This window comes from Pleuronectes platessa, chromosome 19 (assembly GCF_947347685.1).
Source record: "Pleuronectes platessa chromosome 19, fPlePla1.1, whole genome shotgun sequence".
In the NCBI taxonomy this organism is placed as follows: Eukaryota; Metazoa; Chordata; class Actinopteri; order Pleuronectiformes; family Pleuronectidae; genus Pleuronectes; species Pleuronectes platessa.
In genome coordinates this window covers 19,311,133-19,326,346 of record NC_070644.1, presented here as the reverse complement: position 1 = coordinate 19,326,346, position 15,214 = coordinate 19,311,133, and the positions used below count along the sequence as shown (strand labels likewise).

Below are 15,214 nucleotides of genomic sequence, written 5' to 3'. Positions count from 1 at the left end.
AATGCATTTAATTCCACAAAAAACGATAAAAGGGGCCAGTCATATTATCTCAAACATACTTGATACATACATATTAAAAATACATGCCGAACAGCTTTTAGTGGTTTTACAGTTTTCATATAATTTCATGTATTTTCACATCTCAGGTATAACACTTTAATGATACATATATATATAAATATACATAGACACTGAAGCTGTTGTATGTTGGTCGATCTTGTGTTTTATAACAAGACAAATGGAAAGAATAAAACATTAAAGGATATAAATATACACCAGAGGACAAACTGCTCCTGTGTCCGAAAGCCCCGACATTCAATTTTGATCTGAAACTGCGTAATTTACAAAGTGTTTTTATCTTAAATGTCAGAGTTCTTGCCGTTTTGCGATACTCGCAGCTCCGGGCTGAAGACAACTGCCGATATTTAAGATAAACACATGGTGGAAATGATGCCAGGAGCTGTTTGTGGTTTTTTAATTTTCCAGTTACTTAAATTGTTTTGGATTTGGCTGCAACAATGTTTATCCCTGAAAGTGTCTAGTGGACTCAAACACTGATCTGAATACGAGCAGAATACGTCTCCTTCAAGCAGTTTACACATCCCTCCGGCTCCTCACAGAACAATACTGTATTTTTTTTTCACTGTACTGTAAAGATCATGCATCAGTTTGACAGTTAATGCAGAAAGTAGCAGAGCTGCGTGGATTCTTAATAACTCCAGTGGAAGAAGAAGTGCCTGTGACCACACAGTGAGCACTGAGTAATTGCCGTTGGGCCCGAACCTTCTGCTTCATCTAATCTGAGAAGTGCTCGGGTCCAGAGAAAGGAAGAGAGTCCTCAGAGGGTCAGCAGGGAGTGAGGTGGTGCAGGGAACAGAGGATTCAGATGAGCAACATCTCAGGGAGTTTACCTGCCTCGTTCAATTAGCAGCTCTGAAGCCGGGGAAACAGCCAAACAAGATTTCTCAGCTTAGGATAATTAACTTTCAAGGTGTTCACAAAACTGAGGCGATCAAACAGAGAGGAAAATGTACTTAATCTTAATTTCAACCAGATGGATTACATTAAAGTTTAAGGGTTTTTATCCACCGGTTTTGCAGATTCTGGTCTGGTTTGTTTAAATGTTTTATGTATTTACATTTGATGATCATCATTCCACATGATTGCCTTGGCTGGCTGAGACTGATCATTGTTACTTTACTTGTTTTTTTTTACAAATTGTCATTTTAGATATGAAAGATATGAAATGACAGGCTGGACATCTGTGTTGTGTTATTCCTTCATCAGCTCGTTCACAGACGTGTTCCAGCTGAATAAAAAAAAAGACATAATCAAAATGTTCACGCTGTGTGATCTGTGTTTGATCTATAATGTCTTGCACAACGTCAAATTTCCAGATATCACACGATTTGTCTGGAACAATATTTTGTAAGTTTACCAGTGTGATAGATGTGTGTGTCAGTTCATGGATAATTCACATATATTAATATTAAATTGTGTTCACAGCAGCAGGTCTTACAGGCTTTAGGCCCTTGTTGGAAATACAGTTAAGCATAATATTTAATTTTACCATATTATGTAACATATAACTATATATATATATAAAAATGTTAGACATAAAGAACATATTTGAAGTTATACACCATTTAGCATTAATATAATTTACCATATTTGGTTTAATATTATTCAAATAGGATGATATAACAGAATAAATAATAAATAATAAATACATTTGAGTTGAGTTGAATGTGGGCGGGTCATTGAAGGAGTTAACGCCCACCCCGTCACATGAAAACGTCACATGACCGCAGTGGCCCCTCCCTCCCAGCTCTGACACTTCCGCATCAGTCCCCCCCCCCCTCACCTAGCATTAGCACGTTACTCTGTGTTTACATCGAGTGACGCCTCATGACCGCGGACTCCTCGCCTCGCGTCGCCCGGAGGAGAAGCTGCTGCTGCCGCTGCGTGTTCATGACGGAGCCCGTGACGGAGGAGAAGCGTCTCTGTCCACCCGGAGACAAGGCAGGAAGCTAAAGCTAATGCTAGGCTAACTGGGGGCTAGCTTCATCTGAGGCTAGCGTCAGCCTGTGGACCAGGAAACCAGCAGGAAGGTGAGAGGGTGAGACAGTTCACCTGCTAACAACATGAGAGGGTGACAGACTTACACAGGGAGAGGGAGAGAGAGTGAGACGGTGAGAGGGTGAGACAGTTCACCTGCTAACAACATGAGAGGGTGACAGACTTACACAGGGAGAGAGAGTGAGACAGTGAGAGAGTGAGACAATTCACCTGCTAACAACATGAGAGGGTGACAGACTTACACAGGGAGAGGGAGAGAGAGTGAGACAGTGAGAGAGTGAGACAATTCACCTGCTAACAACATGTCAGGGGGGAGAGGATGAGACAGGGAGAGGGTTAGAGAGTGAGAGGGTGAGACAGTTCACCTGCTAACAACATGTCAGGGGGGGAGAGGTGAAGAGGGTTAGAGAGTGAGAGAGTGAGATAGTTCACCTGCTAACAACAAGTCAGGGTGAGAGAGGGAGAGAGGGAGACAGGGAGAGGGAGAGAGAGTGAGACAGTGAGCGGGTGAGATAGTTCACCTGATAACAACACGTCAGGGTGAGAGAGGGAGACAGGGAGAGGGTGAGACACTTCACTTGCTAACAACATGTCAAGGGGGAGGGTGGGGGGGTGGTGGTGAGAAACTGCTGCAGGGCTACACATTAGCCCCTTTAGCTTCAGTAGCTAACTGCTCAAAATCCAATGTTGACATTTAGTATTTCATGTCATGAATGAGTTCTTAACTCGTTAAATGTCTCCTACACAGGAATAACTTTAAAACTACTGTGTGTGTTAAGTGTGTGTGTGGGGGGGGGGGGCATGTTGTTACCATGTTCTCAGATTAATCCTCATTTTAGGGTTTTTTAACTTTGAATCAGTTTTGAAGCTCGTTTCAGGACCAGTCGGAGGCTTCAGTGGTGTTTTTAAAGAACAGCCGTGAGGTGGTCAAGAGACGTCAACACACTGCAAAGGAAGACGAACACACGCAAATAGAAAAAAGACACGTGCACATTTTAGGGAAACAACTTCATCAATTTGACAACACAGCCTGCAAAGAGTCACAACACATGCAAATACAGAGACGAGCTACAGAAGGAGGTGAAGACTGATTGTACAAAGCATAAGTAGTTTGCATAATGTAAATCAAGTCTTTTTCCAGATTCAACAATCAGCGACAAAGCTCCACAGATACCACGCTGGAATTTAAAGTATCTTCAGTTTACTGGAAAAATACTTTTAGGTTTTCCCAAAACAAAACTCCAGAAAGTTCAGAGGCTCCTTCTTGTCAGCTGCTCATGATGCTGAAGGAGATTGAAACGATGATCATTAATAGAATCATCAGTTTGTAATATCAATTTGATTTGTTTTCCATCAAACCTTTCCACAGCTTCTATGACCTTGGATCGTCCGCCCCGATCAGAGGATGTATCCGCCGGCTAGAAAGGATTTCATCTCCCTGACGCTCACTGACCCACACGGACACAACTACAACAACGGGAAGCACCGCCGGCAGTCCTGCTGGAGGGTGAGTGGTCCTGAACTCCAGTTTAGACCAGAACAACGCTGGTTTAGGCACTGGAATGATATCACAGGTTATCACGCAAGAGATTTGGGCTTCATTTCTGGATAGTGGGAGGAAGTGAAGACCTGTTGTCCACCTTTTCATTTACAGTGTTTGTGTCAAAACCAATCACAAACCTCACTGAGCCAAGTCGTGGGACATGTGGCGTGTTCTCATGCACGCCCCGATTGACTGGAACACACAGAAAACCAGTAAAGAGACAGAAGGGGACGCTAAAAACGTTATGGATTTTATGATGGATTTCCCTCAGTGCCCCAAATGGCCTGACAGATAGGTTTGTGTGTCTGTGTGTGTCTGTGTGTCGGTCTGTGACTCAGAGAGAGAGAGAGAGAGTTGGACAGGGAGGTGCATTGGAATCGATGAAATAGGATTTTACTCATTTGAAACAGAACAAAAATAGAAAAATCGATATGTGGCTGTCAGTGTTGATATTGCTGTGGGCCACAAATACATCAATGTATCCTGTCACCACAGGTGTGTGGGTCGAGTGGGTGCACGGTTCATTACAGGTGTTATATGATGCTGTGTGGTGATGGAGTCTAAAGCGTGAATTATTTTCAGTTTATTCTAAGCTGAGTCAGAGCATTTATCAAAATTCAAATCAGTTTCCACTTTCAGTCTACAAGTAGCTGTCATGTTTTCAGCGTTGTTGCTTTATTTCACGGCTTGAAATCCTTTTTTTAATCTTAAACTGGTTATCAGATATGAGTCATTGTTATGAGTCATTTTTTACTTATAAAGAAATCTGCAGATTTCCTGATTCTGAGAAAGAAAACGACTTCTTTAATGATCATTTTAACAGATAACGTCTCTTGTAAAAATCCAAAAGCAGCATTGTCAGCCCCCTATCGACGGACTTTATTTGATCTCATCGACAGATATATTACATTTTTATCAGGGGCTGTATATCAACAGACATTTGTCCTATAAATCCAGTTTTATAGTTGCCACGTCTTTCTGGATCAGCACTCTCTCTGTACACGTGGTCGACGGTTTATGGGAACACGCTTCTCCTCATATCACGTTCCTTTAAGTGGCTTGTTGGCTCCGTGTTGGCTCCTCACACGGTGAAAGATTACTTCACTACTTAGTGAGTGTTACTGGTTTTAAGTGAGTCTTCCTGCCTCCTCTGTGCAGATAGAGAATAAAACGATTTTCCATTTTTAATCTACATATAAAGAATGGAAATGACAAAAAAAAATCTCACTTCAAATATTGCACAGAACGTTTTTTTAAGATGAGAGAGAAATGAGAGTACACCAGACCTTGACGTTGAATAATAAGTCTTCTGGTGAATTATTATTTATTGACGAGGAACCCTTGAGCTGCACAGAACGTTCTCTCGTGTGCGTTAGTTTGAATGAACCGGAGCAAAGTCACCGTCCCCTGAGATCCAGTCTTCTGTGGGTTCTGCTACTGCTCACACCTGCAATGGCTCAATAGTTTCATGGTGTTGCAGAGGTGTTAATTAGAGGAGGTAACTGAGTTATAGCAGCCTGCCTGTCTGTCTCCTGGGACACCCTGACTCTGTCCCTCCCTCTGCACTGCTCAGGTGAACGGGTTAGATTGTGTAGTTGGGCTCTGTCCCCGGGTGGAGAGACATGCTGAGTCTTTCCAGGGTAATCGAGATGAGGAAGGTAGGATTACACAGTTTTGTGAGACTTTACAAGGAGGAAGTGCTTAAATCTGTCATCAAATGCCCGTGTTTTTGATTTCATGTTGGTTTATTTGCCGACAGAAATGGAAGCAGTTGTCTCGGCTGCAGCGAAGCCTCATCCTGCTCCTGCTGGCTCTGCTGCTCATCGTCGGACTGCTCTCATATCCAAGCATCTCGCAGCAATGGGGAGGTAAACAGTGATCACACAACACAACACCACACTGACTCAGACAGAGACAATCTGTCATTAATTCATCTAATGAGGAACTTTCTCATGACTAATTGAGGTGGTGGAAAACTGCAGTTACTAAAATACCTGATTGAGACACTGATAACTTGCTTGTTGCTCTTTTAAACTTCTGCATGTGATGTATTAGATTTTCACACCACGTCCACGCTTCTGTTTCTTCATTGCAGCCACACTACACCAGTGTTGTGTTTTTGTAATACCCAATAAACAAGCTTGAATGAGTTCTTGTCACTGTTGATAAAACTCATCTTTAAAAAAAACTATAAAACCTCTTTGGAAACGTATGATATATTGTTTGTCTGCCTTCCAATTTTAAAATGTGTTTTTCCGGGCCTGGACAAGTCATGGAAAAATTTTTATTCCCAAAAGTTTTGAAAAATTCATGGAAATGTGTTATATTCATATTTTCATGTCATTCATTTACGCTGAGTTTCAAATAATTCATATGCTTTTAAAGAAATACGCTCAAAATATAAGCAGGCATACTTGGGTTTGTTTTATTTAAGGTATACTGTATGCCTTGGAATTGTCATTGGTAGTTTAAATACTACTTTTTGTAGATTTTTCGCGTATACACCGAGATTTCACAAAATGTTTGGTCATGGAAATTTGGTTTAAAGTTATTGAAAAGTCGTGGAAAAGTCGTGGATATCCATTGGGCAAAATGTGTATGAACCCTGACTGTCATGTCTCATCTCTATGGTTCATCTATGTTTCTATAAGCTTGGCTTCATGATCATAATATAAAGATTAGATCTTGACCCAAATCTAATCTTTATATTATAATCAGACGATTATATCAGCCGATATTGACCCTATCACATTTATCTGTGATACGTTTTGTGCAATTTTTGAAACAGTAAGTTATTCCTGTGTGTGTGTGTGTATATATGTGTTTATACAGGGCTTACCCTATAATAGTACAGAAGAACCCCTGCCAGGCTAAAAAGCTTGATTCCTTGTTCCCTGTGGCTGCAGGTGTGTCAGACAGGGACGAGTGGCTGGATCTGACCGACAGGGAGTTGAACCAAGCTCCTCCAGCCGTGAAGCCGGTGCTGGGTGTAGAGGCAGCTAAAGCCCTCGCCCCCATGCCGGTGCCACATTTAGGACCAGCTGAGGTTCCAGATACTGTGGCGGAGCCCAAAGGACCAATCATCCCTATTTTGGCTAAACCTCCCATTCAGGTTTGAGTGCTGTTTGTTTTTTATTCATCACAGAGACATCAACCAGAAATAAACAAAAACATAAAAAAGCAATTTCCACAAATTCTAATGACATTCTGATGAGGCTATACTGTGGTTATGGGTCTGGAATATTCCTTCACGTGAAACCAATGTGATTTTGTTTGCTGATGTGGTTATTATAGACCTCACTTAATGCTGAACATCTTCATTCACTGTCAGCCCTGTTCCACGGAGCGTTCATGTCGGCTCCCCTGTTTCTAGCTCTAGCTGTTTGTTTATCCACAGAAAAAGACAATTTCAAACAAGAGGGGTCCACCGGGCACGAAGAAAGATGGCAACGCTTCAGACGTGGTCGCTGGAGAGAATCAAGAGCCAGTGGTTGTTCAAGAAGAAGAAGAAGAAGGAAGAGAGGACGAGGACAAAGAAAAGAAAATTGTCAGGTGATCTCTTTGTTTCCCTTCTTTCGCTGCTCAGAGAATTTGCATTTTAATTCGAAAAATACTCAGAAGATCTGAGCCTGATTTCTCCCGGCTGCTCTCGGGCCTTGTGGCAGCTGTCTGGTCTTTCTGTAGCACATGTATCCAAGAGGCAGAAATTAATAATTCATACGGGTCTCTGCTCTCGTCACGCAGCTGGAGAGGAGCGCTGATCGAAGCCGAACAGGCCACAGAGCCGCCGCCCTCGGCCGCTGAGAAAGACGACGCCGCGGCGGCCCCGGCCGACCCTGCTGCCACCGTGCCACTGGAAGGTCAGTACCTTACTGCTGGTTCTCCTGCCAAGAGATCTGAGGGCACACAGCAGGTTTAAACATTTCTATTGAGTCTGTGAGATGTTAAACTGCCCAAGGTCACATCTCTAAATGTCTTGTTTTGACTTACAATCCAAAACCAACGGGAGCAGTAATGTGATGAAGAGAAGCCATAAGTTTCTGCCATCACAAGTCAGCACCAGTTCAGACCTTCCACCCTTCTTGGCTCCACCTTTGAGGTTCTCGTATTTCCCCTCAAACAGATTCTGTAAAGCAGCTCTGGTCGGCTCTGCTTTTAAAGCCCAGCAAAAATTTTTTCCCTGATTCACAGTTTCAACACTTTCAACTCGCAGGATGAAAACACTGATGTGCTCAAAGCAGGAGCATTAACACATGGCACAGAATATTCTATCCATCCACTGAAAGTAATCACTGAAGAGAGAGAGAGAGAGAGACTCCGAGAGGAAACACAGGCTTTAATATATCACTTTCATTTCTTATTTATTCCTTCCTGGGCCTTTGTAGTATCGACTGTAAAGGTGGACAGACTGGAGGCCGTCCGCGACGCCTTCAGACACGCGTGGAAAGGCTACAGGGAACACGCCTGGGGTCACGACGAGCTCAAGCCCATCTCCAAGTCGTTTGGGGAGTGGTTCGGTTTGGGTTTGACCCTCATCGATTCTCTGGACACCATGTGGATCTTGGGGCTAAAAGAAGGTATCTCATGTCACTTCTTCAGTTCATCAAAACTGTCAATCTTTTCTTTTCCTCTATTTCTGCCCCTCACTCTTCTATTCTGACTCCACACAGAGTTTGAAGAGGCAAAGAACTGGGTAGAGAAAGAACTCACCTTCAACAAGAATGTGGACGTTAACCTTTTTGAGACGACTATCCGTGTGCTCGGGGGCCTGCTGAGCACCTACCACCTCTCAGGGGACCAGCTCTTCCTAGAGAAAGCAGTAAGGCACCAACTGGTTATTCTAATTAGAGATAATAATTATATTAATAACACTTTGTATAGCCTCTTAATATATATCATGCAGCCCAAGGTGCTTTAACTTTGAAAAAGAGTAGAAACGTCAAATATAAGTTGAAATAGAAAACAAACCTTATAAGTCAGTAACTAATAGGAAATTTAAAAGTATAATCAACAAATCAGAAAAGACATTTAGAGGCGTGTGAGATTGTTTTATATACAACAAAGAGGATTCTTATTGAACAACAGGTGTAGCAGCAGAGTTCTGGATTTAACCTCAGTGGACCTTTTATGGAGACCAGTAAAATGTGCAGAGTCAGCGTCTCGTCTATTTGATATGAAAGTATGAATGATTTATTTCGGCGTCTTGCCCCGTCGGGAATTGCTGAGCTTAGCAAAGGTTCTGGGATGAAATAGTAAAACCCTGGTCATTTTTCATATGGGACATAAAATGTAAGTTTGAGTCTGAAATAACACTCGGTGTGTTTTCAGCTTTTGGTCTCGTGTCCTCATTTAGTTTTATAACGTTATTATCACTTAGCTTAACATATAAACTTAAAGGAAGCCTTTCAGGATGTCATCTTATGTTTTCTTTCAGTTCAGAGCAAGTGCAGAACATATTCAGAAAGGTCGTTTAGCAGTGGGAGTTCTGGAAGAATTCATTGTTTTAACTGGTTTTAATTATCGGGTCTGTTTGTTTTTGGAAAAGCTGGAGATCTCTGCAGATAATTAAGCTCCCAGTATAAACTCTCCTGATCAATGAGCGCTGTTGGAAATCCTAACCCAGAAATAAAACAGCAACGAGTTGTTAAACGATGAAGAAAACAACTCTTCATAATAAAATGTGACAAGTCTACAAATTCAGTAGTTTACTTTTAGTGTTTAGAGTTTCTGTTCACTCTTGTGTCTTCAGATTTGTTGTAAATGAATTTCCCCTCATCATTCTGTTCTCTCTGTTCTTCCCACTTACAGAAAGATCTCGGGTCCAGGCTGATGCCGGCCTTCAAAACTCCCTCAAAGATTCCATTCTCAGACGTGAACATCGGGAAGGGAACCGCCCACCCCCCCCGCTGGACGTCCGACAGCACGCTGGCCGAGGTCACGAGCATCCAGCTGGAGTTCAGAGAGCTGAGCCGCCTCACCCAGGAGCCTCAGTATCAGGTCAGGACCACACCAGGATGGCAGTGTGAGAATGAAATTAGATTTGAACTGTGAAAAGATCGGATGCTGTGTTTCAGTTCAGTTGGAATCAGAAATTAAGTACAGCTCACAAACGCTCGTGAACTGGGATTTACTTTCCCTCCGTCGTGTTCTCAGGGTTTGAGTGATTCCAGAAACGAGCTGCAGCCTGACAGGAAGTTGAATAATGTCTGTCATAACCCGAGCCAGCCCCCTGAGACGCAGCTTTTGATGAGGCCAATTTTCGTCAAAGTGTGAAATTGCGTTATCATTTTCCGATGATTAATCACACATGAGCAGTAAGCGAAGGGAAACTGTTGTGTTTTTTCTTGAATTTCTCATGTTTTGGCCTGAATCTTGTTTCCAGGAGGTCGTGGACGAGGTGATGAAGCTGGTCCACAAGCTGCCGGGCAAACACGACGGCCTGGTGCCCATGTTCATCAACACCAACAGCGGCCAGTTCTCCCACAAAGGAGTGTTCACGCTGGGAGCCCGGGCCGACAGCTACTACGAGTACCTGCTCAAACAGTGGCTGCAGGGGGGGAAGACGGAAGACGAGTAATTTCAGTTTTTTTTACATCTCTTGGGTTGAAGTTCTTGTGAGAAAGAAGTAGTCGAGTTGAATCAAACAGATTTGAACTTCAGAGCACAAACATTAAAGGAGCATCTGTAATTCACTGAGTTTCAAATCAGGATGTCAGCTTAGAAGATGTTGCTACACCAAGAACAAAATATGATCGTGCTTTCAGAAGATGACTTTAAATATACGTATGCTTTAGAAACTCTATGTATTTCATGTAAACAGCACTTTTAATCCTTGCACACTGACTAAGGATCTGTTCTGTGTGTGTGTGTGTGTGTGTGTGTGTGTGTGTGTGTGTTGTGCAGTCTGCTGGAGGACTACCTGCAGGCCGTGGAGGGAGTGAAGAAGCACCTGGTGAAGCAGACGGGTCCCGGCAGGTTGACCTTCGTTGGAGAGCTGTCCCACGGCCGCTTCAACGCCAAGATGGTACTGGTGCTCTGTGATAGTCAGTGGGGGGGAAACTCAGGGGGGTTGTCAGAGGGTCAAAGGCACTTTACTTATCCTGCGACCTGCACATAGATCAGACACACAGTGCTTTGGAAGTCCTGCACACAGCTCACTAACTCCTGATGGCCAGAACGTGCAGCGCAGACTGTGACCACCTCGTTGAATCAATCAGGGCTTAATCCTTTTGGCTTTTGTTGAATCAGTCGCTGTGCAAACTCTGAGCAAGCTGCGCAGTGGAGCCTCCCAGCTGCAGACACCACCCAAGTGAAGTTCTTCTTCCTGTTACTGCTTCTTTCTGGGAAACTTGGCCCAGTTGCTGCCCTTGAACCTCACGTCATCCTTTCTTTGACCTCGACTTCACGATTGTACCTCTGCCCCCCCCCCCCCCCCCCCGTGTCGCTCCTCTGCAGGATCACCTGGTTTGCTTCCTGCCAGGGACACTGGCGCTGGGGGCCCACAACGGGCTCCCCGGGGACCACATGGATCTGGCGGTGCAGCTGATCGAGACGTGTCACCAGATGTACACGCAGATGGAGACGGGACTGAGCCCAGAGATCGCTCACTTCAGCCTCCAGGCCAGCGACGGGCGGGACGTCGTGGTGAAGGTAAGACCTCGTGGCACAGAGGCGCCATTTTATGGTTATTTATTTTTAATTATGAATATGTATTTAAAGTACATTTAACACTTGAAATATTGAATAATCTAGTTTTTCTATTCTATCTCTGTGATTTAATTGAAAGAAATAAAAATGAAACATAAAAGAGAGTCAAAATAAAATAAATTATGATTAAATTCATCATTTAAGGCTTTTTTTCGACAGCTGAGGGATGTAACATGTACTAACAGGCTTTTTGTACAGTAACGTTTTTCTTTTTCTACTTAAATCCTTGTTAGAGAAGTAATCAGTGCTTCTGTTCCTCAATTCTAGGCTGAGGAACTTTTATTGTTTGTTTGTCAAACTTGTCAGAGTCAGATCTTTTCCCCGGGAGGTTTTTCAAACTGTTTTTTTCCCCTGATTCTTCTTGCATAGAGCAATAACTAGTCTCATTAAAATGCTCTGAACAATTTGTATTTTTCCCAAAGTACTATGACAGAATCAGAATCTGTATGAATCTGTTTCAACCTGTGTGCTCTTGTATTTTATCTTTAATTTAACTCACATGTTGCTTTGATTTTTCATAGTGTACCTGGTGGAATAAGGGTTCAACCAAAACAAAGAACCACAGATTTCTATCTGATTAGCTTTTTTTTAATTGTATTAGTATTGATAATGTGATATATGTGATGTTTTGTGTGTCCTGCAGCCGGCGGACAGACACAACCTGCTGAGACCTGAGACGGTGGAAAGTCTCTTCTACATGTTCAGATTCACGAATGACACAAAGTACAGAGACTGGGGATGGGAGATTCTTCAGAGCTTCAATAAGTACACGAAGGTATCAGCTTCACTTTAATCTCCCATTTTAATCATCCCGTCTGTTCAAATATTGCAGAGATGAAGTGGCCTTGTTATTCTCTTCACTCCGGCAGATTTGATTTGAATTATGTTTTTTTTTGTTTTGGCTTTGAATAGAATCCAGGTCACTTAACAATGATTAGAAGTGAAATTGAACACCGGGTTTTAAGGAATTTATTCCTGCAGGGAAATTAACTCAATGATTTTTTGCCAAAGAAGAAAAGAAAAACGTTAAAATAAAATCGTAATTGAAGGAGAATTAGTAACTTTATAAATTAGATTGTGTTATTACCCTGAAAAGTTGTCTCAGCTCATGGGAGAGAGGAGGCTCTTCCACTCTGCAGATAAAAACCTCTTCATCACACGAGAGGAAAGAATCATCGTATGTCTCCTTTAATAAAAAAAGACAAAGTGAGATTAGCTCCTGGCTTCAGTGAGTTTTAATGTGTCAAACTTCAGGCTGTTGGAGGAAAGTCAAACCATCAGAGGTTTTTCTCTGCCTCATTAAACCGCTCTGACCCGACACCTCCTCTCCTCAGGTCCCCGACGGCGGCTACACGTCCATTAACAACGTGCGTGACCCCCTGAACCCCGGGCCCCGGGACAAGATGGAGAGCTTCTTCCTGGGCGAGACGCTGAAGTACCTGTACCTGCTCTTCTCCGACGACCCGGAGCTGCTCAGCCTGGATAAGTTCATCTTCAACACGGAGGCGCACCCTCTGCCCATATGGCCCTCCACGCCCAAGTGACGCTACCGTGCAGGAGACGTCTGTCATGAACGACCGGGTGCACCGGATCCTGTATGAGTCCACCAGCTGCTGGGTCAGATCCCCGTCCGGGCCGGAGCACAGCAGCTCTGTGGTGTCCACCGTCTCTCACCATCCAGGAGTTCATTAGTTTATTCCTTTTTTCTTTATTTTTGATATAAGGAAAAGGTTTCTGTTGGAGCTGGTCTCTGATGTAAAACAATCTTTTGTGACTATCTGGAGCTGACGAGTAAGAAGAAAGTGTGATTGCTTTAATAACTGGGAAACACTGCAAGCTCTGGTGTGTGTGTGTGGTTACAACAATTATGATTCCCCCCCCCCCTGTTCGTTTTAGAGGAGTAGATCCTCGTTAGTCCTGTAGAGTCAGAAGTCGTGGCTGTGAAGTCACCAGTGGTGGAGTCCACTCAGCGAGATGAAGCTCGATGCTCTGATGAAGTGAACACGTGCTCGTGTATTAAAATGAAGTTCAGTCACGACTAGTCAGCACTTTGTTATTTCCTCTCAGGACATCGTCTCCTCTGCACCGGTCCGTCCTGGTGTGTTCTGGAGAGGGGCTCAGTTCCAGTGCAGCTAGTGCCTTGCTGAAGAGCAAAGGCAGAAGATTCCTCAATCATAGACTCTATATAAAGATGGACGACGGGTCTTTAATTCCTCCCACTATCTAGGAATGAAGCCAGAGTCAATCAGGACATTCTCACCCAACTTATCAGAAACTTACTCAAACTTCATTGTGATAAGATCTACCTAGAATGACTTAGTTTGGTCAGTGTCCCGTCTGTTAACATGGAGGGGACAGGGTTTATGGCCTGTACTGCAGACAGCCTCTGGGGGGCGACCAAGATGCTTTAGCAGAGCTGTCCTGTCGTCCATCTTTACACAAAGTCTGTTCCAAATACCTCACGTGTGTCTTAATTAGATTAAAACGGACTCGAATTGTAGTTTTCTCTTGATTAAGAAGATTTGTGAACCCCCAGAAATCTCTGCACCTCAGATCGATCACGTGTTGGATCATTTTCCACATGTAGCAGGAATCGTTTCAACACCAAAAGACGACTCACAGTTTAAAGGGAAATCTGGTTGTTCTATCGAAATCGGGAAATGTCATAAAAGTTTGAAGGTGAAAGGTATTTAATAGTTTGATGATTAAATCAGTCCTGAGTGATTTCAGGTCTGTAACAAGATGACACCTGGTGTTATTATTGAATGTAAACATTTGTTCTGTTAAATTTTTGAGGGGATGTTGCCATTTTGTCCCAGAGGAACTAAGATTAAAGTCCCGTCTTGAGTTTCATTAAATCCATTTTTTGTTTTAAATCAGATACAGAAGAATTATGTGAGGCCGCCGTGCAGCCTTGAATCTGCCGTCGCTGTGAAGTCGGATCACAAAATGAACAAAGTCATCATTTCCTGTGTCGGGGACGATAAACACGGCGACGCTCATTCATCCTCTGTTCACAGGCGACTTGTCTCAGAGGGGAAGTCGTGTGGAATTTGTTTTCTTCCTTCTCGAGGGACTCTGATTCATCGCTGTTGAGCAGTCGCACATTTCCCGTCAAAATGTGAAGTAGAGCGGCGCCGGAGCTCTGGTGTTCCACGTGCTCACGTTGAAGGATGTGCGTCTCGATTCAGGACACAAGGTCACGACCCCGTCCTCCGCTCCTCATTCCGTGGACGCTGTCCAGCACAGAGCCATACCCCCCCCCCCCCCCCCCCCGCGTCCTCAGTGAAGGAGCTCGACACGTGCCAACGCTCTGCTGTGCCTGAAATGTAAATTATGCTTTTGTTGGTTTTTGTTCTTGTATTGCTGCTGACAAACAAACATGGGTGTACATATTTCTGAATGAGTAAATGGTTTCTAACTTGTCTACTGAATCAAACCTGTGTGTCGGCTGATTTGTGAGCTCTACGTGATGCAGCTCTCGTACGTTTCCACACTTATATTTATTTCCTTCATAAATGGTTCTGCCTTCACCTGTGTGTTAAAGAAGAGGTCTCATGGTTTCTTGAGACCAATCGTCCTCCTGTTTCTGTCGGTGAAAAGTTTGACAGGACACTTTTAGGCTGAGTATGTGAATGTGAGAGCGTTGATCACAGTTCAGTCTCATGTTTTTCTGTGTTTATTGAGTGAGCTCTGCAGATGCTGTAGCTCTGACTCTGACTCACATCTGATGCGATCTTGATGAGCACAAAACCATCTCAACTGAATCTGTCAGGAACCTCCACGCTCGAGAGGATGAGGCCGGCGTCACTCTGTCACTTCCTGATTGTCATCGAACTCCGTGAAAATATGAAAATCATTTTGTGTGCGACTTGAATTCAGACA

At 43.5% G+C, this 15,214-nt stretch overlaps 1 protein-coding gene across 3 annotated transcripts; it reads left to right on the top strand.

Annotated features, from left to right (window-relative positions):
- The first annotated feature begins 1,840 nt into the window (after window positions 1-1,840).
- man1b1a (mannosidase, alpha, class 1B, member 1a) lies at window positions 1,841-13,364 on the top strand. 3 transcript variants are annotated; one of them, XM_053410985.1, is made up of 14 exons: window positions 1,841-2,111; window positions 3,449-3,586; window positions 5,382-5,490; window positions 6,529-6,734; window positions 7,020-7,174; window positions 7,367-7,482; window positions 8,008-8,199; window positions 8,293-8,441; window positions 9,431-9,619; window positions 10,005-10,195; window positions 10,526-10,646; window positions 11,078-11,272; window positions 11,973-12,104; window positions 12,664-13,364. In XM_053410985.1, exons 2-14 carry the CDS (start codon window positions 3,485-3,487, stop codon window positions 12,871-12,873), a joined length of 2,067 nt encoding a protein of 688 aa, XP_053266960.1. In that variant the 5' UTR covers window positions 1,841-2,111; window positions 3,449-3,484; the 3' UTR covers window positions 12,874-13,364. The 3 variants fall into 3 exon arrangements, with proteins under 3 accessions (XP_053266960.1, XP_053266958.1, XP_053266961.1); XM_053410983.1 differs by having other exon boundaries at window positions 3,437-3,586; XM_053410986.1 differs by lacking the exons at window positions 1,841-2,111; window positions 3,449-3,586 and adding an exon at window positions 4,399-5,280.
- The last annotated feature ends 1,850 nt before the right edge of the window (window positions 13,365-15,214 follow it).

Coding starts and splice junctions, on each gene's coding strand:
- man1b1a (XM_053410985.1), top strand. CDS start 3,485: ATGTATCCGCCGGCTAGAAAGGATTTCATCTCCCTGACGCTCACTGAC. Junction 5,491..6,528: donor CATCTCGCAGCAATGGGGAG/GTAAACAGTGAT, acceptor CTGTGGCTGCAG/GTGTGTCAGACAGGGACGAG. Junction 7,483..8,007: donor TGCCACCGTGCCACTGGAAG/GTCAGTACCTTA, acceptor GGGCCTTTGTAG/TATCGACTGTAAAGGTGGAC.